Raw genomic sequence first — 22,597 nt, 5'->3', positions numbered from 1 at the left:
GAAAGATCGAGAGAAAAAATAGCACAATACCTAAGTCGCTGATCGCAACAAAGCCGAAGTTGCTAATCGGAGTTTCTGCAAAAATTTTAAAGTTAGGGCTAGGGTTAAGCAGAAACTCCAATTCATGTGCTATTTTGGCTTTTTTCCAAGGAACGAAATGAGGGTATGGATTGTTCAGGGTAAGAATTAGGTTGCATCCGTTCAGGATACTTTTTAAAATTTCAAAATAGTTAAGCGAAACTACAATGAAAGGTATACTGCACTGTAATATTAATGCAATTTACTATGTTAAAATAAAAACAACTGCATTGACACAGGCACGGATTTATGGGGGGGGCCCGGGCCCACCCGAAATTTTGTGAAAAATTGTATGTTTCCGCATCAAATGGTTTGATATGCTTCTAAACAGCTGATATTAGTCCCTCGGCATCACAATTGATGAAAATGGTTGTTTTAATGTCTATTTTCTAGCATATCGTATATGTCGTAGTATCATTGTTCATATCTGTTTAGCTTTTTCTTTCTTTTTAATTGATTTTCAAATTTTCTGGCCCCCCCCCGAAATTTTCGCGCCTGCATTGACATATGACTTCGTGAACCGCTTATCTTACAAACATAGCAAAAAAAAAACGCACGCGCTCGGCGCTGCATCAAAATTTCAAAATGAATCATAGCACACAGTGTTGCCAAATGCGGCCTAGTGAAAATTGCTTCTCGCAAATCTCAAATGCAGCTTGGTATCATCGGAACGTTTTCACCGCCCATCGACTTCAAAAGCCCTTCCATTAGTTTAAGATGGTCTTAAATAAAATATTAATTTTTCTTTAAACAGTTTTTTTCCCATTTTCCGAAACATCTCGTAAAAAGTTTTTGATCATCAGAGACGACTGTCCTGCCAGACCCCAGTCCTGATACTGTCCGCCCCGTCAGCCCCGTGGTTAAGCGCCTGGCTCAAGAATCAAGATCACGCGGCGCTGGTTCGACTCTCGGGGTGTGCGCTTGAGCAACGCATTTCAGGACTGCTCTCCATTCAGCGGCACCTAGTGAATGGAATAATTCCTCGGCAACAGAAATTCAACAATCGGAAACTTCACTTTGCCAATCTCGGTAACCGGCCCTGCGTCAAGGGCCTCTACAAGTATGCGAAACTATCAGGAATAACCTATCAAGACTTTGTCAGTCCGAGGATAAAGGTTCAAAACCAACCAAACCATTGTGCAAATTTGGATACTCTTTGTAGCTTTCGAGACCTGAAAATTTTCGCAAATTGAGAACAAAGTTCTCCATCTGGCAACTTTGAATGATTCGGTTTTGTTTTAGTGTTGTCATTTCTAATTCTTAAATTTACTGAGTAACTAGACATAGTTGTCTAGACATAGTATTAGTTTAAAAGTAAAAAATAAAGAATTTTTATAAGATACGCAGTATATGTTAGTGTGTCAATTTCAAACTGTGATATCGTAAATAACAACATAATGCAATAACCAAGACTGACATAACTGTCAAAAAACTGTTAATCGCAAAATTAGTTGTTAGTTTGTTTTTATTTCTAACCATCAGTCCATCACAATGAAAAACAACATACGCCAAACACAGCAGACGTCTGAAAAAGATTCAGAAAGGTTTCAAATTAAAGAGATCAAATAAAGAAATCAAATCAACCTCGATAGCTCAGTTGGTTAGCGTGTAATTTCTGGAACAAAGAAGCTTCAAGATCAAGTGGACCTGGTTCGACTCTCGGGGTGTGTGCTTGAGCAACGCACGTTAAGGACGGCTTTCCATTCAGCGGCATCTAATAGATGGAATAATTCCCTGTAGCAACAAGACTTCAACAATCGGAAAATTTACTCTGTCAATCTCGGTGACCGGGCCTGCGTCAGTGATTCAAAGCCTCTACAAGTATGCAAAACTGCCAGGATTAAGCTCTGCAAGAGGCTTTCCTAGTCCAAGGATAAAGATTCAATCAATCAATTTTACATTGTTTCAATGTAACGCTCTACTCTACCAACCTCTCTCTTTCTAAAAGTGCTGCGACATATTTTTAATATTTTGGAAACAAATGACTTTTAAAAACTTGTGAGGTATCGTACTGTAGTGGTCACTCAAGTTTGCCTGTTCAAGACTACAGTTGTGATATTGATGGTAATTGTAGTGATTGATTTTTCATGAATTTATAATTGAGACTGTTTATTGTTTTATAATTATAATTATTTAAAAAGATTCTGGTCCAACTTACAAATAATATCAGTTCAGTTAGTTTTTATTTGCAACCATTACAACGAAAAACAATATACGCCAAACATAACAGAGGCTACTTTTGTTGAACCGCTAGTCGAAGTTCAAAAGAGATTCTACATTGCAATGAAATAATGCGAACAGACTGTTATTATTAATCTTTGTATTTGGAACACTACAACTCAGCTCTTCGGAGTTGAGTAGGCTACGGTATCTGCTTTGTTTCTACTTTTTATGTGTGATTGTAATATGGGCCATCTTGAAGTCTGATGCAAATAAATAAAATAAATAAATCTAACCTTTTTCAAATTATGCAATTCTACTTAGCCTATCTGAGAAAATCAAACTGTAAAGATCATCGATGAAATAAATATTGAAACATTTAATTTTTGCAATTGAAAGATGTTGCCAATGCTTAATTAATCTCATTTAGAAGTACAATAATTGTGTTTTGAAAATTTCAGAACAATGTATTTGAAATGCAATTTAATATGGTATATAATATGTTATATGTAATCAGTGGTTCTCAACCGAGGTGCCGTGGCACTTGAGGATGCCATTTACGTTTCGCACTGGTGCCGCAAGTTATTAGAGTAGCGTTATCAAATATGCGCCCAGACATTGAAAGTATTTGCGCTGACTTTATTTGAAACAAACTTAATTTTAAATTGTACATGAAATGATACAGAGCTGTACTTAAATTGTTTTTGCAAAAACTCTTCAAAATTATTTTTATGTAATGCAATAACTTTTTGGTTTGATTGTGGGTGCTGCCAAATTATTTGGTTATTTGCAAGGTGCCGTAACCCGAAAAAAGGTTGAGAGCCACTGCGTTACAAACTGTTACATGTTAATCATGCAATTGAACCGAAATGTGTAATTGATCTAACTCAAGACTATACCATTGGCAATTGCACTATTCATCATGGGTCGGATGTGTATATAGTACTATATATATATATCATGCATAATATTATTATTATATATCAATCGTCAGATTTATCATGGAAAGTGGATAATGAGATAGCCAGTGTTTCTTAAACAGGTGAATGGTTCACCCCAGGGTGAATATAATTTTTACAGGGGTGAACCAACCAAAAGAGGTGAATAAGGGTGAACCGTCAGAAATGCATGATAGCTTGCGAGCAGGGCGGATATTCCACCTGTTCAGTGAACAGGTGAGGATTTCCAAAAGCAAAATCAATTCTAAGTTTTTCATTTTTTAATCAAAACTAGTTGTTTTTTTTGTAAATTTCAATATTTTTTATTGTTTGATTCTTTTATGAATTTCAAAAAACTAACTAAAAAGAGAAATGCACTGAAATGTGTGAACTCATCGATGAGAGTGGCATTAGAAGGACTGATTCATCCGCGATTTGAAAAACTAGTTGCGAAAGTTCAGGAGCATCCTAGTCACTAGTAAACAATTTTCTACAGTAAATCGACTACGGTACTGAACTGTGGTTTCTTTGCTTATTGTAATAGTGAAGTTGGTTTGCACTGAGTGTATAAGTAGGCTACAAAAATTTGATGACTGTTTTGTAGCTTTATATCTCTGGACTCGAGAAATTGTAGATTGCAATGGTAAAACTTAGCTTGAGTTGATCTTAACAAAAATCGAAACAACCTAACTCATTTTGTGCTGTTATATATAGATGAGATAGTTTTATCATATCATGAGACAAGAGTGAATGAAATCTGGGGATAGATGCTAGGGGTGAACAAAGCTAAAAAAGTTTAAGAAGCACTGAGATAGACTATGGAGTGTCACATCACATAATTATGAATAATCTTTTCATGTACTTGAGTTCATGTTATAGGCAAAGTTAAATGCGTTTTTATAAAATGTCAAGTTATTATATTGCAGCTTGAACGGGTTAACTTTTTGTAAATGTAAAATTGAGTTTTGCATTGATTCTTAATAAAGAGTTGCCAGCAATCATGGAACGCACAATGGGAGGAAAACACAAGGTATCGTTTCATATTAAGCAAGTTTTTAAAAGTTTCTAACTTTGTTTATTCATTTTATTGTGTTTTAAAAAAAAGTGCAGCATAACTATTAACCACTTGCGGACGGTAGCTATTTTTATTTTTCGCTTAGCTTACGAGATTACTTTCAGGAAAAATTACCAATTTTACTGTATTTTTGTTTCTGAACCTACTGTTCTGTTGAGACGTTGGGTAGATGCCTAACATAATGAAGTTGCCAATATTAAAATAAGAAGTGCTAAAAATTTGCGTGTATAAACGTCATCTGTCTTATTGCAAAAGTTTTCTTGCTCATATATATACAGCATCCATCCACAAGTGGTTAAGGGAAAAGTGCAAAGACACTACATGTCATCAGAACTTATCAGCTGACTTGATCTAAACTGAAAACTGCCTTACCTATAGCCATTGCATTTGGATGTTAATTATTATTGTTAATTAAAAATTCATCTGTTTGTGCACTGTCTTTGTAGTTAATTCGTGTAGAAATTATGATTGTTTCTAACACTTGTTTCTAACACTTGTAATAAACTATTAGCATCTTTAATAGACAAATTCTACGTTGTCTATGTGTCTAATTGTGATCATGGACTGAAAGAAAACATTTACGTCACAATTCCAAATTCATTATTATTTTTTACAAAAAGAGGTTGTACAGGTAATAGCAGCTAATACTTGTTGTAATAATTTGAGAATTGAGATTGTGCTGTGCGTTTCAATACCAGTACTAGTTTAATTAGTAAAGAAAATATGGAAATATTAAAATACAGTTGTATCAGCAAAGTACAGCTCTGAAATATAGCTAAAACATTTGTATCAGGTACTTTAATGATCAAAATACTTTTATTCTGGTTGAACTAAGCATGACACAAATGTGTGTCATTTGCAAATGCAAGTTGATAAGCAAGAAAAACTATGCCGACGTGTAGTAAAAGCTTTGTTGACTTTGTTATATCTTGGTATGTTTATTGTTCTTATAATTGTAGAAGAGGATAATACACAGTTCTAAGATTAAAATTTTGGTGTGAGGGTTTTCATTAGAAATTATAAGACAGCCATTTCTAAGATTACAAGTTAGCAGTAAAAACTTAAGTGGCCCGCGCAATCATTCATAAACCGCATGTGGCCCTCTGGCCAAAAAGGTTGGACACCCTTGGCCCTGCTCTTAACATAAAAATTTGGTGGTTACAATGCACTATCATCGTTGGGGATTTTGTGTGTAGTATTTAAACTGTATACAGTATTATTATTGTTCCATGCTTATGTCACTGACAAGCAGCTTGTGTTGGTAGATACATGACTTGGGATATGTGATGCTTATTGTGAATTGTCTGTCTTACACAAACTGTGGTTACTTTGGTTAGCTGTGTTAGAGTATAAAATTGCCTGATCTAGGCCACCTAAGCTTACAGGTCTGTAAAATAAAAAGCAAACACATACTTCAAGGTATGTGTTTGCTTTTTATTTTGCTCATATATATATATGGAAATTTCTTTGCTTTATTAAAAATATTACTTTAGGTGAATAACAAAGCGCCAGCTCCCATTCAAATCACAGCGGAGCAACTTCTTCGGGAAGCTAAAGAAAGAGAACTAGAGCAAGTTGCTGCTGTAAGCGATACAAAACAGTAACGCCTATTGATTTTCTTGTCAAAATTTGTTGTATTCCAATAATTCAAGTAGTGTCCATGTTCGAGCTGTGAGGACATGCCTAATTATTTCGTGATAATTTTGGTTGTCTGTAAAATTTTATTGCCAATTAATCTTTGAATTTCAGTATGAGAATTCTTATTTGTATTTTGCTATAACTACCTTCTGATACTCGTGCATATCAGCATATCAATGCGTGCAGTCGTGCACTGTGCAGTAGATAGGTTTGTTATTCTGCTTTTCTCATTACCTTTCACAGCCGCCAAAGCGAAAAATCACAGACCCAGAGGAGCTTGAAGAATACAAGCTTAGAAAGAGAAAGGTAACATGATTTTGGGCGTTTGCACTTATTTAAGTGTCTATTTTTTGGAGCTCTTTGGGTTCCACAAATGGGAAAACGTCACACGGAGGTATATATCTCCATGGCCATACCCAGAACTGCACTGAGGAAGTCGGCAGGCCGAAAATAATAATAAAAAAAAAAAAATAATAATAATAATAAAAAAAAGCGGAAGGCCGAATGCAGTCATTTAATATCGTATATCTTTTCAGTGATTATCTGTTTACTTAATGAAGCATGTTTAACTTCGTATTGTTGTCTTTGTTTATTCGTGGAAATGTTTCTTTTTCAACGAGCTATTCAAAAAGCATTTTCGTAACATCATGTAGTAATCACAAGCTATAGTAATTTTTTTGCAAGTTTTATCTTTTTTTACAGTACTATGAAGACATGCTTCGTAAAAATAGATCTTCCATTCAAAATTGGATAAAATATGCTGCGTTTGAGGACAGTATGAAAGAAATTCAAAGGTATTAAGATATTTATAACTTTACAGTCGCCTATATGATATAGTAAGTTCATACAATAATGAATCTTCACTGGCCATGTGATGTAAGAAAGTTATTCGTATGTCAAACAGCATAGCTCTAATATCTGCATTATTTTTAAAACTAACAAAAATGCCGACATATTCTACTCTAGAGAATGTCACCTAACTAGCAACGGTAAAAGCATTATAATAATCATCCGCTATCTCCGCTTGCAGCAGATTGCGCATCGACATGGGTTACTTGACAGGGTTCCATATGATTTTATGAGCCGTACTGCTTCCATGCTGGCTCAAGGCAGATTGGAAGAGGGTGATATGTCACCAGATTATTACCCGATTTATCCTCACTGCTTTATGCAAGAAAGAACACAATCGGTACCCTTTTTAAAGTCTTTGGTATGACCCGACCTGGAATCGAACCCAGGGCTACCAGCACCAGAGCCGAAGGCGATAACCACTGAACCTTATAGTTTATAGCCTGCTTATATAAGCATTATAAAAGCATTATAGCCTGCTTCATTTACATGCACTGTCAAATGCAGAAGAATCTGTTATTATGGCATCATCTTGGCTGAAGACTGAAACTCTATGACAATTTCCCTGACAGTTCTGCTTTGTTCCAGAGCGCGATCTGTTTACGAGCGCGGGATCGATGTCGCCCACAGGAACATTCCTCTGTGGTTGAAGTACGCAGATATGGAAATGAGAAACCGGCAAGTCAACCACGCACGTAACATATGGGACAGAGCAGTCACTATATTACCCAGAGCCAATCAGTTATGGTGAGTTCACTGACCATTTTCCTGTTTGTTTGTAACTGGCATTTCAGATACAAGCTGATGATCTTGCTTTACCATTTTTTTTTGCGAAACCTACTGTTTCAAGTTTTTGTTCAATTACAACAGCAGTGCCCAAAGTGCTGACCGCATGCCGCCGCGGGAACACTATCTGCGGCCTGTTTTTTTTGCTGAAACTTTTCGGTCATTTGTTTAAAATGGCTTAAAACAATTTGGTCATTTTTTATTCAAAGCGGTCATTTTTTTGTGATAAAATTATTTCCTGTCTGTGCTGTTTTGTGTTTGCATTTATCACATGTAGTAAGACATTGGATCAACGTTCAAACACTAAGTCTACGTCATGAATTTCCAACTTGACAAAAAAACAATTGTATTCTTTGCAGTCACTAAAATCGATTTACGCGCATAGCCTGTATTTTTTTTCAGACATTTTAATCAAAGTCACCAATTTTTTAGGACACTCTTCTAAAATTTTGATTAATAACAGGCAAATGACCGAAACAAAACCTAGTCTGCGGCCCCCGTCTTGGTACGGTACTAGAAAACCCAATCTCGAAGCTTAGGCGGAATTTAAAGAAAAAAATAAGTGAAAATTTTAATGCGGCCCCCAAGACTCGCGAAATGCGGCATGTGGCTAAAAAAAACTTTGGGCACCCCTGAATTATAATATTTTCTTCAACGTGTCATTTATTCTGAATTTAGTTCAGTAAAGAGGATAAAACATGCTGTTCCATTTGTGAAGGAAATAAAAGGCATGGTCCAAGAAAGCAGCAGCTTAAATCTCCTGTAGTAGTAAAACAGAGCTGTCGTCTTTTATTTGGCTGTTGGAATGAATATGGGATGTCAGATAATTTGATTCACAGGATTTCTACATTTAACCACTTTCACCGAAGAAAAATACATATCTCAGGTACAAGTACGCATACATGGAGGAGATGCTTGGAAACGCTGCTGGATGTCGCCAGGTGTTTGAGAGGTGGATGGAATGGGAGCCCGACGAGCAGGCGTGGCAGTCATACATCAACTTTGAATTGAGATACAAGGAAGTGGACAGAGCAAGGACTATCTACGAGAAATATATCCTTTTGATATCAAATTATATGATTTGTGTAGTTATGGTATTTGCAAGTAGAAATTTTAGTTTTAAACGAGATAGACAAGTCAATTAGTCATGTATTGAATGCAACTTTGTCATTGAGACGAATAATGATGATGCATGGAATCAATCTAAGTTATTTTACCTGTATCCTGAAGTTACCAGGGTTGTAATTTATGTTTTGTTTTGTTTTTTCAGATGTACTTTAAGTACAGTGAAAGGTCAAATCAAGGATAATAACTTTTTGGTGTTAAAGTGTGGATCGCACTAAGAATATTATCGCTTGTGACACTAGTTTAAGAACCTTTTGTTGTTGTTGTAAAAGCGTTGGGCAGCCCTGCTACTCCAGGCTAAAGATGACATTGACGCTAAAATTCAAACAACATGTAATCTATCACTCTCAATGTGAAGTATTTTTTCCGAAAACAATTGTTAATTGTCAATCGATCTGCTTTTGGCATAATCATTAAGAGCTGCCTTTTAATGAGAAATATCATACAATTCTGTGAGGGTACCGTGCCTAGTTGCTTCAATGCTAAGAATCAAAGTAGAGCTTGCACGGACAAGCAAGGTTTACGTTATGAAGATTCTGCAGCAAGATTTTCTTGTGAACCCGAAGATCTATTGGTAGTCCACGGCATGTACCTAAGACATTTCCTTGACTGCTATATCTACTTGTATATATTCACCCGGATGTGAAAAACTGGATAAAGTATGCTCGGTTTGAGGAAAAGTTCGGCTACATCGTCAAAGCCCGGGAAGTCTTCGAGCGCGCGATAGAATTTTATGGAGAGGATAACATGGAGGCCGATCTCTTCGTTGGCTTTGCAAGGTTTGAGGAAAGACAAAAAGAGGTAAAAAATCACGTTGGTTTTAATCAACATTGATTGAGAAATTAGATTGAGCGACTTTTCAACGCATTTTAATCCATAACATGTGTTTGCCATGTTTTTACCCATTGTGTTTTCGAAAAATCTTTTTTTTTGTCAATCGTGGATTTTTAATTAAGCGTTAAAATACAGATGTTATGAAAACGTGATGAGTTAGGCAAATAAGGCAAACTTAATTCCCTACAAAATAAAAATTAACATGTTGTGTTTGTATTCTTTATTTAAAAATAAAGAAAACTTTTTGACGTCCACTGTAGTATCGTTTGGTGTAAGGTCTTGAGCAAGCGATCACGTGGCGTAGTTGGACAGAGCATATCATATCACAGGACAGAGCATATCACCCCCCTATCACGTGCATGAAACTAGGGAAAGTCTGCGTAACGATTTTCAAATTTATTGCTGAAAACTCCCGAAGTCGGCGATTAAGTTAAAATTATTTTTAGTTAATTTGGCAACACCGATGTGGAAAAAATTACAATTCGCACATTTGTCGCGCATAAGAGCGGTCAATTTTTATATTGAAAGTGCTATTTTTCTTCAAAATCAAGTACATGTAAAATGTAAACGTTTAAACGACGTAAACTCAGCGCCAAGTTTTTGCTTGATTTGCAAGAAGAGACGCCCAGAAGGTGGAATTGAACCACTCTGACGTTAGTCAGCTACAGGTTTGAAGCCTGCACCCCAGACCACTGAGGTTCATCTCGGCAATTGAACAATGCCTTTACTTTCCTTATATTCTGTCTGAAATTTTTATCTTTCCATTTGTGGTACGTTGCAAAACATGAGTCAGCAAATTGGTGATTGAGTGACGAGACATTTTTTCAACTGACCTTGGAAGCCCCATGGGTTTGTTCCTCAGTCGTCCTTGATGTTTTCACCGTAACTTTTTTGTAAAATGCATTCACAATGTTTTGCAGCTTTTTTAAGGCAATTTTGCCCATTTTTTGTATAATACAATTTTTAATTTTATACTGTTGGATTGCGCCTGATGGGAAAGACAGCATATGTTGACAATGCAGTCCTCACATGCGAGCAAGTCAATAAACATTACGAGCCAATAACTTCCTTTGTTTGCCATCACAAGTTACTTAAAAACCACATCAAATATAGTTTTAATACAGATTTCCTGAAAGAGATTTAAGGCATTATACAATACATTACTTTTTCGTCACAAAAAATCGTAGCTTTATAGTGACTTTGTGATTTCTAAGTAGCCAAGATTAACATGATATACTACGACACGAGCGCAGTTTAATAATCTTGTTAAACTTTAGTCGTACTTAAGTGTGAGCTGTCAGATATTATTTTCTCTTGCAAGAAACATTCATGTATACAGAAGTTGACTTCTGACGAAAACCACGTGACATAAGTTTCTCGAACGTATATTTAAATGATTTTGCTCTTTTCAAATTTTGTTTGTTAATTTAAAACAAAGCTAAGAGCTAAGTCTTTTCAGCTTGTTTAATGCGACGTATTTAAAGTTAAATCTTTTCCCAGTACGAGCGAGCCCGGGTGATATACAAGTACTCGATTGACCGCATCGATCGGAAACTAACTGGGGAGCTGGTGAAATCGTACACGATATTTGAAAAGAAGTTCGGCAACCGATCCGGCATTGAAAACGTGATTGTTAGCAAGAGAAAGTTCCAATACGAAGAGGAAGTCAAGGTTTGTTTTCGTATGCGAAGAATCAGCGCTTGTTTTCAAAACATGCTTTTATTTTGAGATTCCTTTCTTCTTGATGTACTCTTAAGTCTTAACATTACCAACTTGAATACATCACTTATAAACGTAGCAGTGAGCAGGTGAAGCATCTCTCGACGGTTTTTACGTCATTGCCATTTTCAACATGCCACAAGCCTTATGTCGTAGTTTTTATAATAACTAAACAAAATCAGTCAAGTTTGGAAACTTGTATAATTTATTGATAAAGCTTTTACCACCGCAAATGTGGCTTCTTCAGTATCTTATTCAAATATTTGTTCTATTTGAATAAGATGCTGAAGAAGCCAACTTCACGATAGCGAGAGCTTTATAAATAAATTTCCTAACCTGACTAATTTTGTTTACTTATTAATTATGTTTAATTGTTCGGTTGTATCCTAAATGAAGAATCCTTGTATAACCTTTCATCCTCAATCAATAACATCTAGAAACCAGAACAGAGGTTGAGAGCATGAAAGAAATGGTGATTTGTGAGACATACAAATATTTTGCGTAAAAACAAATCGGCTATATAGAACAAAATATGGAGAAACACGTCTTATAGCTTCACTTCCCAGGTCAACCCCCACAATTACGACGCTTGGTTTGACTATCTTCGATTGGCCGAGGAAGAGGATGACGTGGAGGCAACGCGCGAAGTCTATGAGCGCGCGATCGCAAACGTTCCACTTGTCACAGACAAGCGCCACTGGCGGAGATACATTTACTTGTGGATTAATTACGCCTTGTATGAAGAACTCGAAACCAAGGTGAAAATCACAATCGTGTTTTATTCCATCTCTTTCCCAGACAGCAAAATCTGTCATTATTCCATTGGTACAACGTCTGCACACCTTGAATCAATGTAAAAATGACAGATTTTTCCGTCTGGGTCTCTATCCCTCTCTCAAGGAACATGCTGATTTGAATAATACAATGATAATTAATAATAATAATCAACCGTAATTGAAGAGGAATTAAAAGATCAAAGTCGATTTTTCACTGTTTAAATTTGAACTAACTAGCGTGAAAATACATTTAAATTATAAAATTAATTACCGTCAATTTAGCAGCCAGCAACAACCTGATATAGTAAACGATTAGAGACAAAATGTACTTTTTGTTTGACCTATTGTTAAAGTATATGCTGTGATATGGGACTATGCAGTATACACCAATGGCCAATGCAGTCATTCACGTTTCATAGCATTAAAACCAAGTTGACCGATTCAATGGAAACCGATTCATACGGCTCTTCTTGGCTAGAGTTGTTAACCCGTGTGCTTCAGGATTGCACTAGAAACCTTGCTTTAGGAAACAATTTATGGTTTTGCCTTGCATCCTGTTGACCGATTTTGTCTGCATTTGGTTCCCAGGATATGGACAGAGCCCGTGATGTTTACAAAGCTTGTCTTGATGTGATTCCTCATAAAAAATTTACTTTTGCCAAAGTCTGGATCATGTTCGCCCATTTTGAAATTCGCCAAAAAGACGTCGGCCAGGCCAGAAAAATTATGGTAAATAATCGTTGTATGTATGCTTTTGTGTGTTGCTGATCTTGCTACTTTTTACATGGTTTTTCTTTAAGCTTTGTTTGATGTTTGTTATGTTATTTTTGCAATGTCTCCTCTTGATCATCATCGGCGTATCAGACTCTTGGTAAAGTTCTGTAGTAATCTATGTTTCCAAAGGGTAGATCAACTAAGGCTGGCGCTATAGCCGCTCTTTATTTGTCAAGCTACACCTTTGTGCCCATTAATTAACTCAGGACAGTTTTTTTCACGTTTTTCGAAGATATTGTTTTATCATTCAATCCTAAACCGATTTTGATTGTGGTAATGCTGTTTAATAATGTTAGTTTATAGGCTTTAAAGTTTAATAAGAGCAATGTAAAGCGATTACACGTTATTGCGTCACACCACGCGTTTCCAGATGGTTTAGGGGTGTTTCAACAGGACCTTACTCCTTGCCATACGTCGAAAATTGTGACCAATTTTTTCAAACTAAACAAGATAGAAGTGTTGGACTGGCCTAGAAACTCACCAAATTGAAATCCTATCTAAAATTTATGATCAATTGTAAAGACTCGTCTCGGCAAAACAGATTGTACAACCAAAACTTCTTCTTCTTGTAAACTTTCTTCGCCACTCCAGGGGTCGAGCGGCTCTGCTTTTTACTACCCTTGGGCAGTAGCGGCAACTCGGTCTAAACTCTAGATGTTTGGGCAGATGTCCAACAGCCACTGAATAGATTCGCCATCCAGTTCACGCAGACCACGCACACCATTTGGCGCATGATAGATGACGCAGTTGCAGATGGTGTGGTCTGCGGTTTGTTACTCCTTGGCACACTCACAGATCGCGGATGGAGCCATCCCCCATTTGTGCATGTTGCAGCGGAATAGTCCGACGCCAGTGTGCAGACGATTGAGCCACACCCAGGCCTTCCTATTGGCAAATGCATTCCAGTTGGATGGAGGCGGCGTCGGAGATGAAACTTTGGAGTCTTGAGGAGTTTTTCTTCCACTCTATTGGTGGTCCGCCCAGGTAGCCTCACTGATGGATTGATCTTCAGCGGTTTTCATCAAGAGTTGTGCGGCCTGTACAAATGAGTGTCTCTATTTCAGTTGCTCACATACAGACTCGTAGAGACTTGAGTGGAACAAGTGGTTGGGGTTTGTAGGGTGGCGAGAAAGAGACAGGATGGCTTCTTCGCGATGAAGCTCAGCTGGTTGAATGCATGCAAGGACAGGGAGATTGTCTGGTGATGTAGGTCGCAGGCATCCAGTCACGATACGCAAGGCGTCATTTATGGCAGTGGGCACTACGACTCCAGACAGGTGCACATTATTCTGCTGGAGCGTGAACTAGCGCAATGGTGGCAATGCGCAGGGTGTCAACTCCGGCTCCCCAGGCTGAGCTGACCAGATAGATGCCTTAGCAAAACTGTGCGTGTTGAGATCTGATAAAAGCCATAATTCGAAGCTGATAAAACCAAGCTGATAGAGGCCATAACTCAGGTCTGGTACCACGTAGAACAAATACAGGAAAGAAAATTTAATCGACTCTATGCCCAAGCGAGTTTTACAGGTGATAGACAAGAAAGGTGGTTACACTTCGTATTAAAATGTGAAAAGATAATGAAAAATTATGCAAAGAAACGATTATTTCGATGAAAATGATATTGTTAGTTTTTTTAAATGTTTGAGTCCAGTATTATGCACAAGGGTGTAAGTCTCAGCTAACCTACTGTGTTATCACTGAGTTGCTTTTTCTCAGGGTGTTTCTATCGGAAAGTGTCCAAAAGACAAACTATTTCGTTCATACATCGAGCTGGAACTGCAATTGCGCGAGTTTGATCGCTGCCGCATTCTTTACGAGCGGTTCCTGGAGTACGGGCCCGACAATTGCACGACGTGGTGTCGCTTTGCTGAGCTCGAATCTTTGCTCGGAGACGTCGACAGGGCGCGCGGGATTTACGAAATAGCAATCGGGCAGCCGCGGTTAGACATGCCCGAGGTATGGTTAGGTTCAAGATGCTAGAAATAAACTGATTATCATGTTTAACTTCTTGTGGTAGCCTAACGGCCCTAGCCTACAATCACCAGAACCCAAGGAATTTTATGATTAGATTGCTGGTGAGTTCCTATTTTAGATGGTTTGTTGGGAAGATAGCATTGTGCTGATTTTTCACCAAACAAAAGCTTCCATAAATGATGATGATGCATACTTGAGTCCTCAGCGTTGGGCGAAAATTAATGTTTACACTACGAAGAATAGATTCAACTTATTCACCAAGCGAATGTAATGAACAGATCTTAAATTTTCCAGCTATTCTTTGCTACCGTTTCAATAATTTAATTATTTTTTTGTCATTCACTTCGTTATTTTGTTGTTTTCACTCTCTCAAAATTCACCCAGTGCTTTACTGCATACTCGGCTGTTTAAAAAGCGCTTCTTAAAAGTCCATGTATGCACTTCTGCTCGGAAGTGTTGTGCGCAGCATGTAAGTCTTCGCTGCTCATCTAAATCTAAACTCAAAGTAAAGACAGCGCTGCTTGTGTTTTCGTTGTTGCCCAGACAGCAAAATCGATTCAATGTCTGCAGACGTTGAACCGATGTAAAAATGACCGATTTTGATATCAGCAGCTGCCTTTTCATTTAAGGTTTTATGGAAATCATACATTGATTTTGAATTGGAACAAGACGAAAGAGACTTAGCCCGTAAACTGTACAAGAGGCTGCTTGAACGAACCCAGCACTTGAAGGTGTGGATGAGTTACGCCGCTTTCGAAGTGGTCAAGGAAGACGAACAAGCTTTATCTCGAGCTCGGTAAGCTTTTCCCACCTAGCAAATCACTTCTTTTTCACGTTTATTCAACGTCTGCAGACGTAAGTTCACAAAGTTTGAGTCCACAGCGTCCAACCAGCTGCACACTGTTCAAATAAGTCAATCTTTTTCTTTTGCTAGTTAAACTATGGTTTCTTCACACCTGCTTGTTGCTTACCTATAGGTAATTTCTGAAGTAATTTTATTTGAAAACTAGTTTTTGTTCAGGCAAGTGTATAAAGAAGCGAACGGAGCCTTTAAACAAATCGACTCCAAAGAAGAGAGGTTGATGCTCTTGGAGGCTTGGCAGAAATTTGAAGTAAGTTTGGAATCAATATTTCAGCAAATAAACTGTTAAAAAACTGTTAAAACCCAGGCAGCAAAATCCATCACTTTTGCATTGATTCAACGGCTGTAGACGTAAATTGATGTAGAAATGACGGATTTTGCTGCCTGGAAAGTCACGAACATAATATTAATTCAGATAATATGAAACCAAGGAACTTTCAGAAATAATTAGTTAAACTACCATTCAACGTTTAATAGGCAGAGAAAACTTTTTCTCGAACCATAGAAAATTTCATTGTCAGATCACCGCTTCAATGCGTGATGGAAATCTACAGATAAATCTGCATCAGGCATTGCAGAGTGCAAAAAACAGTGTTGCAGAACGCGTTTTCGAATATTAAATTCTCATCAGTGCAACTACGTTTATGAACGCAATAACAACGTTTAAATTTAAACTCAATACAATACATTACAAACATTATAAGGACATTCTCAGTGTTCAATTGAATATTAATAAATCCAGAGACATCAGAAAATCACTTCCCGCATGCAATTCCAGACCGACATTACTCGCTTAAGGTTTTTTTTTTTTGTTAAAACAAACTTAATGTTCAAAGCAAAAAAGCCATCACAATGAACACCTACCGAAGTATACTAATTTACAGTACTTAGATAAGCACTGAAAATTAATAGACGGTATTGTTATTAATATCAATTCAATATGATTTCAGTGATTATAATACAATGTAATACAGTAGCGTATCCAATTAATTAGCGACGACCTTCTAAAGTACACGTTAATTCGAACAGAAATAAGAATTTATCAAAAGTCTCAGTCATTTTAGAAAGATTTCACCACCGGTTACAGGACCATCTTTGCTTGTTTCCTTGTCAAGGACCATCTTTGACTCTGTCTGTCTCTGTCTTGACTCTGTCAAGGAAACAAGCAAAGATGGTCCTGTAACCGGTGGTGAAATCTTTCTAAAATGACTGAGACTTTTGATAAATTCTTATTTCTGTTCGAATTAACGTGTACTTTAGAAGGTCGTCGCTAATTAATTGGATACGCTACTATGTTACATTGTATTATAATCACTGAAATCATATTGAATTGATATTAATAACAATACCGTCTATTAATTTTCAGTGCTTATCTAAGTACTGTAAATTAGTATACTTCGGTAGGTGTTCATTGTGATGGCTTTTTTGCTTTGAACATTAAGTTTGTTTTAACAAAAAAAAAAAAACCTTAAGCGAGTAATGTCGGTCTGGAATTGCATGCAGGAAGTGATTTTCTGATGTCTCTGGATTTATTAATATTCAATTGAACACTGAGAATATGTCCTTATAATGTTTGTAATGTATTGTATTGAGTTTAAATTTAACCGTTGTTATTGCGTTCATAAACGTAGTTGCACTGATGAGAATTTAATATTCGAAAACGCGTTCTGCAACACTGTTTTTTGCACTCTGCAATGCCTGATGCAGATTTATCTGTAGATTTCCATCACGCATTGAAGCGGTGATCTGACAATGAAATTTTCTATGGTTCGAGAAAAAGTTTTCTCTGCCTATAAAACGTTGAATGGTAGTTTAACTAATTAATAATATTAATTATATCAACGCTGGCCCAAGCAAAAACAAAAAAGTAAATAAGGTCTTCCCAGTCCGGGAATCGAACCCGGGCCGTCTGGGTGAAAGCCAGAAATCCTAACCACTAGACCAACTGGGAGGCAACAGCTCTGCACGCCAAGTGCGCTTTTATAAACACAATGTGATGACGCGTTCTCTCGATTGCCTTCCTCGCATAAGAGAGATATTTATCTCTGCCACATTTGCGTCCTTCGATAGCTCAGTTGGTAGAGCGGTGGACTGTAGCGGGTTAATCCTCAGAAATCCATAGGTCACTGGTTCGAATCCGGTTCGAAGGATTTTTTTTCTAATGTTTTTTTTTTCACTTTGAACAATCTTCGACCAAACATATAGGATAAAACAACTTTACCTTTGTTTTACTTTTCACATGCTTCACCCCATATGTTTTGGCTGATTTCAATTTTTGACATACATTCACACAGCATTAGCTCTGCCGACAATGCAGAAGGGGATCTAGAAAAAAGTTGGGAAAGGACCAGAGTAAAGCAAAGTAAATTTATAACTCAGCGAATAATGCAAGCTTTTTTCCCGCGCTTTTTACAAAATAAGCAGCAAATATTTTGCTCTCCATGTCTAAATATATAAATTGGATTAAAGAAAAACTTAGGTCTGGAGAATAGCTAATTTTAGACAAATTAAGAAAGAAATTTAATTGTGGTCATTTCGGTCCAAAAATTTTTGAAATTGGTAAAGAATTCGCAAAGACAGAACAACTCAAAGAAACCCATAAAAAGCATCCAAGTCTGCGGTTGCCGCATGTAGCAAACAAGCAATTGACTCGCCAGCCTCAGCTTTGGAAGAATAGAGATGAGGAAAGTAAATGATTATCCAGTGAAGCAATTGAAGTACAGTACGGTAGAAAATTTATCAAACAACGATTAGTAAGCCATGTGGATTAATTGTTTTACATTCTATTGTGTAACATCTTGTTTGCTGCCCATTGTCAAATCGGTTCAAAGTTTGTCCTAAAATTTTTTGTTTTAAATTCAATTGTTTTTTTTAACTTTTCTGCATTAGCGTGTGTTGTATCGGTATAAATCAATTTAATTAAACCAGCGCAAGATTTTTTAATGATAAATTACTTAGTTTTTGACATAAAAATCGAACGTTGGCCAGCACTCAAGCCTAGTCAGTTTTTAAGAAGGGCTGCCAGACAAGTTTGGATCAATCGCACTTAGCCTAAATCGACAAAAATTGTTTTTTTTTTCTTACTTTTATTTCAATGCGAAGTGTTTGATTTTTTTTATTTGAGTTTAAATTTTGTTGCTTTATGTCAGTGGAAAAGTGTCATAAATTGTTATTTTGGGCTCAAACTTTGTAATAATACGTCGCCTGGATTTGATTTGTTAAATTTCATCTGAAGAAAACATTATTGACCTATTGTGTCATTCGCGGTTACTTACATTTACATTCTATTCAATTTGTTTGTCAAATTATACGGCCTACCTTTTTTTAAACTGTGATTATTTTTGTATTGTAATGTTTTTACTCGTAGCCTTGTACTATTTATTGGCTTGAACTTTTCTTGGTTGCACTGAAGTTTAAACGCCCTTGCTACAAGAGTTTATTGATTTCAAAAGTTTTTCCTATTTTTAATCACCTGGAATAAAGTTTGTATTTGAATAAAACCACAGAACTTCACTTGAGGATCGCAGCAGCACATGATTTCTTTTCTTTTATTAATACTGTATTACTGAACATCAGCCTATCTTGTTTCAACGTAATTTGCCGATGCTTGACATTTGTCACATTAAGAACTGGGAAGCAGCTGATTCGATGACTGATATAGTCTTTCGCTGCTTCCTGTCTGTTGTGGTATTTAGATAGCTATGGTACTATTTTATTCGTATTGTGTATAATTGTACCGTACTATTGTCGCAACAGACAAAATAAAAGGTTTCTCTCTCTCTGTCCAAACAAATAAAACGGAAAGTGGGTGTGGGAGGCTTGCCCCCCAGAAAATTTAACAAATATAATCTTGTTTTGTTTACTTTTTAGGCATTCTTAGGAGCAATATTTATTTTTTATCAAGATGCACATTTGTATGTAACCAAATTCATCAAATAAAAATTGGATTAAGGTAGATGTTTTGTTTAAAATTTAATTCAGCCTACCATTTCGAAACTTTTTATTCACAACCACAGAAGGATTTCAATAATTTATTTCTTGAATGTTTGTATAGCTTAGTGTGTTGTGGCCTTTCAGCAGGCTACAACTTCGAAAATTTTACCTGAGGTACACCCATCTTCACATATAACATTTTCACTTCATTTAAGTTCATATCCTATCTCGATTCACATTGAAATTTATCAATTTAATAATTATTAATTAACTATGCTATTTGAGTGAGCAGTGTTTGCTTTGAGATATTGGCTACTGCATCATTTTGTTAGTTTTTTTAGACACAAAAAACTTTTCACTCTTTTAATCCCCAACTGTACTTGCCCAGTATCGCCGAGATGAACGAAATGTGGTTGAGCGAGCGAAAATTTTTTACAAAGATGAAAAAAATTGTAAAATTACAAGCGAAAAACGCTACACAAACTGAATATGAGTGGGCCCCTAGTTAGAGGTAAACAGTCAAAAAACATTAGACAGACTAAAAAGAGTGGGCTCCTAATTAGCCGTGCCTCCCCCCGGCCGGGGGGCGGTTAACGCGGTCCTGTGTACGCCAGCTCCTTTTTTGTCCTTTGTAATGAAATAGAGATAAAATTTATAGCTTACACCTCAATTACTTGATTTTTTGTCAGGAACTTTTTTTACAATTTGTTTTGTTTTTGTTATTACCTCGTTTCAAGTTTTCAACTTCTTCTAGCTTTATTCCCACTTCAAGTAGGGTGGCCGGTGCAGATTGCAGTCCTACACATCACACTATCAGCAGCATCTTCCTCTTTCACTCCCATTATTTCCATATTTTATGTCACACAATCTCTCCATCTTTATTTCGGCCTTCCTCGCTTTGCTTTACCAACTTCCAGTCTTATTCTTCTTCCGACGTAATCAGCATTTAAGCCTAAGGCATGTCTCTCCCAGCTCTCCGACTTGCATTCGTTTTCTGATGATTTCATTTCTTACTTTGTCAACCCCAGAGACCATCGCAACATTTCCATTTCTGCCACTTGTATTTTTCCTTCTTGTGTTTTCGTCAAGGCTACCGCCTGCAACCCCATATAACATTGCTGGTCTTGCCATCGTTTTATAAAGTTTCCCTTTCTGATTTTCTAGCACCCTTTTGTCGCACATGACTCCTGTTATTTTCTTCCACGCTCCCGATGCTGCCTGGCATCTTTAAGTTTTCAACTTACACTGATGCGAAAAGCATCAGGCTACGCACTCTGACACCTTGTCTTTGCAACTGTCATCATGCATTGCAAAGCACCAGCCAGAATAAACTACTTCAATTGCAGTCGCACACTTTTATTTCAATTACAGGTATTCTTATAAAACAAATGTTTGTTTGTATTCATTTTTTGTAGATCAAACAGTTATTTTTTTCGCAATTTCAGATTGTTAGCTGCGCAAAGCATGCTTCTGTACGAAAATCTACGTGTAAGAATGTTGACTGTTTCAGCTTGTTTGCAGAAGACTAGCGGCCTCTACATGACTAAATCTACCACCTCATGTGGCTGCTTGCTACGCTTTTGTTGTATTTGAGCAGGATTTTTGGTAGAAGTTTTACCTCGCAGTTTTACCTAATTTGTATTTAATATTAACAACAGGCCTTAGCTAGAGCCTATCTTTGTTGGTTTGCTTAAGTTGTTTCTACAGGATGGCCGCGCAAAAACGCTAGAATTACGCGTTTGCAGTGACTTTTTTTTCCATTAAGTTATTCAAATTTTTGTGAACCCACCCAGCAATCAGTTTCTTTTTGAATCCATTCAACGTCCAAGCCGTCAAAGGGTGGTAAAAAAGCAGAGTATCTTCAACCGGTGAAGAAAAAGAATAGCAATTGCAGATGAAAAAAAAATGTTATTTATTTGCGGCTAGTCATACAATTCTATTCTAAAATGAACGGTTTCTTCGCCCAAGATTCACCCGTTAATCATATTCCTTCAGAAAGAACACGGCTCAGATTCCACGATCAGTGTAGTGAACAGACAGATGCCGAAGCGCGTGAAGAAGAGAAGGAAGGTGACCACTGAAGCTGGGGTGAGTAACTTGCTTGGCAGTGGCCGCTTATCTCGCGTATGTCTTTAATGTAGCATACAGGTTTTGGTTTTTAGTACTGTCTGTAAGATTACTTTGCTTACCTGCTTTTGGGAGCGAGTTTATCACGGTGTTGCGACCGTGCCACATTTTGAACTGACTGTCCTGCTTTGGGATCATGCACGTTATTACGTCCGCATTTTGTCGCTTCTACCTTTTTCTCGAGCTGTACCATGTTTGGCGTATATTGTTTTGATGGTCAGAAATAAAAACAAACTGAACTGATTTCCACGCAGTTTGCCTGCCACATCATGCTTTCTGCTGGGGAGTTTGCCATTCTCGTCGAAGCGCAAATATTGACGGGTCCACCAAAAAACGAGCCCAACTTTTCCGTTATGCGCGCAGTTGTCTATATTTTGTTCTCGTCATTCGTTTACTCTTTTTTGGTGGTGCAGGTGGATGCCGGGTGGGAAGAATACTTCGACTACATCTTCCCAGAAGAAGAAGAAACTCAACCGAATCTCAAACTCCTCGCCATGGCGAAAATGTGGAAAGCTAACAAAGACACTAACGTGGATTCTGACTCTTCCTCCTCCTCTAGTGAAGATGATGAGGAACCTGGACCTTTAACGGAAGACTCGTGATCCGAACACATCACCTGATATAAGGAGGATGTTACTGCGGTAGAAATTCAGCGAGGACTTCCAGTATTCAGCGCCATGAAGACTAGGTCGTTCTAAAAGTGGATGGTTGATGTCATTGAAAACTGAGTTTGGCATTCCTGTATGCAACCTTATCAGTGCCAATAAACTTTTCTGAAATGCATCTATTGCGCAGCTTACTTGCAATGATCGTTGCTCCGTTAAGAAAAGCTAATTTTGAGCTGCACTTGCGTTTTTTTTCTGTTTGTTAAATTCGCCGAGACTTTTGTGTTCGATTTCCCTCCAAAGCAGGCAAGTTTAGGGTTGGTTTTAGGCGGATAGCGAGGATA

At 37.2% G+C, this 22,597-nt stretch overlaps 1 protein-coding gene and 3 non-coding genes across 4 annotated transcripts; 2 read left to right on the top strand and 2 right to left on the bottom strand.

Moving 5' to 3' along the window:
- The first annotated feature begins 4,097 nt into the window (after window positions 1-4,097).
- On the top strand, window positions 4,098-22,500 carry LOC145784140 (crooked neck-like protein 1). Its single transcript, XM_082595897.1, has 15 exons — window positions 4,098-4,206; window positions 5,745-5,834; window positions 6,133-6,195; window positions 6,592-6,683; window positions 7,327-7,485; window positions 8,411-8,583; window positions 9,275-9,450; window positions 10,984-11,154; window positions 11,769-11,960; window positions 12,567-12,707; window positions 14,469-14,708; window positions 15,356-15,522; window positions 15,748-15,838; window positions 21,517-21,609; window positions 22,062-22,500. Exons 1-15 carry the CDS (start codon window positions 4,177-4,179, stop codon window positions 22,248-22,250), a joined length of 2,067 nt encoding a protein of 688 aa, XP_082452023.1. The 5' UTR covers window positions 4,098-4,176; the 3' UTR covers window positions 22,251-22,500.
- On the bottom strand, window positions 10,106-10,192 carry Trnastop-uca (transfer RNA opal suppressor (anticodon UCA)). The gene has a single exon. It is a non-coding gene; the product is annotated as a tRNA-Sec (tRNA).
- On the bottom strand, window positions 17,468-17,539 carry Trnae-uuc (transfer RNA glutamic acid (anticodon UUC)). Its single transcript has one exon. It is a non-coding gene; the product is annotated as a tRNA-Glu (tRNA).
- On the top strand, window positions 17,649-17,738 carry Trnay-gua (transfer RNA tyrosine (anticodon GUA)). Its single transcript is given in 2 exon segments — window positions 17,649-17,685; window positions 17,703-17,738. It is a non-coding gene; the product is annotated as a tRNA-Tyr (tRNA).
- Window positions 22,501-22,597: the final 97 nt, after the last annotated feature.

Source organism: Aplidium turbinatum, chromosome 15 (genome assembly GCF_918807975.1).
Source record: "Aplidium turbinatum chromosome 15, kaAplTurb1.1, whole genome shotgun sequence".
Lineage (NCBI taxonomy): Eukaryota > Metazoa > Chordata > Ascidiacea > Aplousobranchia > Polyclinidae > Aplidium > Aplidium turbinatum.
The sequence above is the reverse complement of the archived record's forward strand: the minus strand, read 5'-3'. Positions and strand labels throughout refer to the sequence as shown.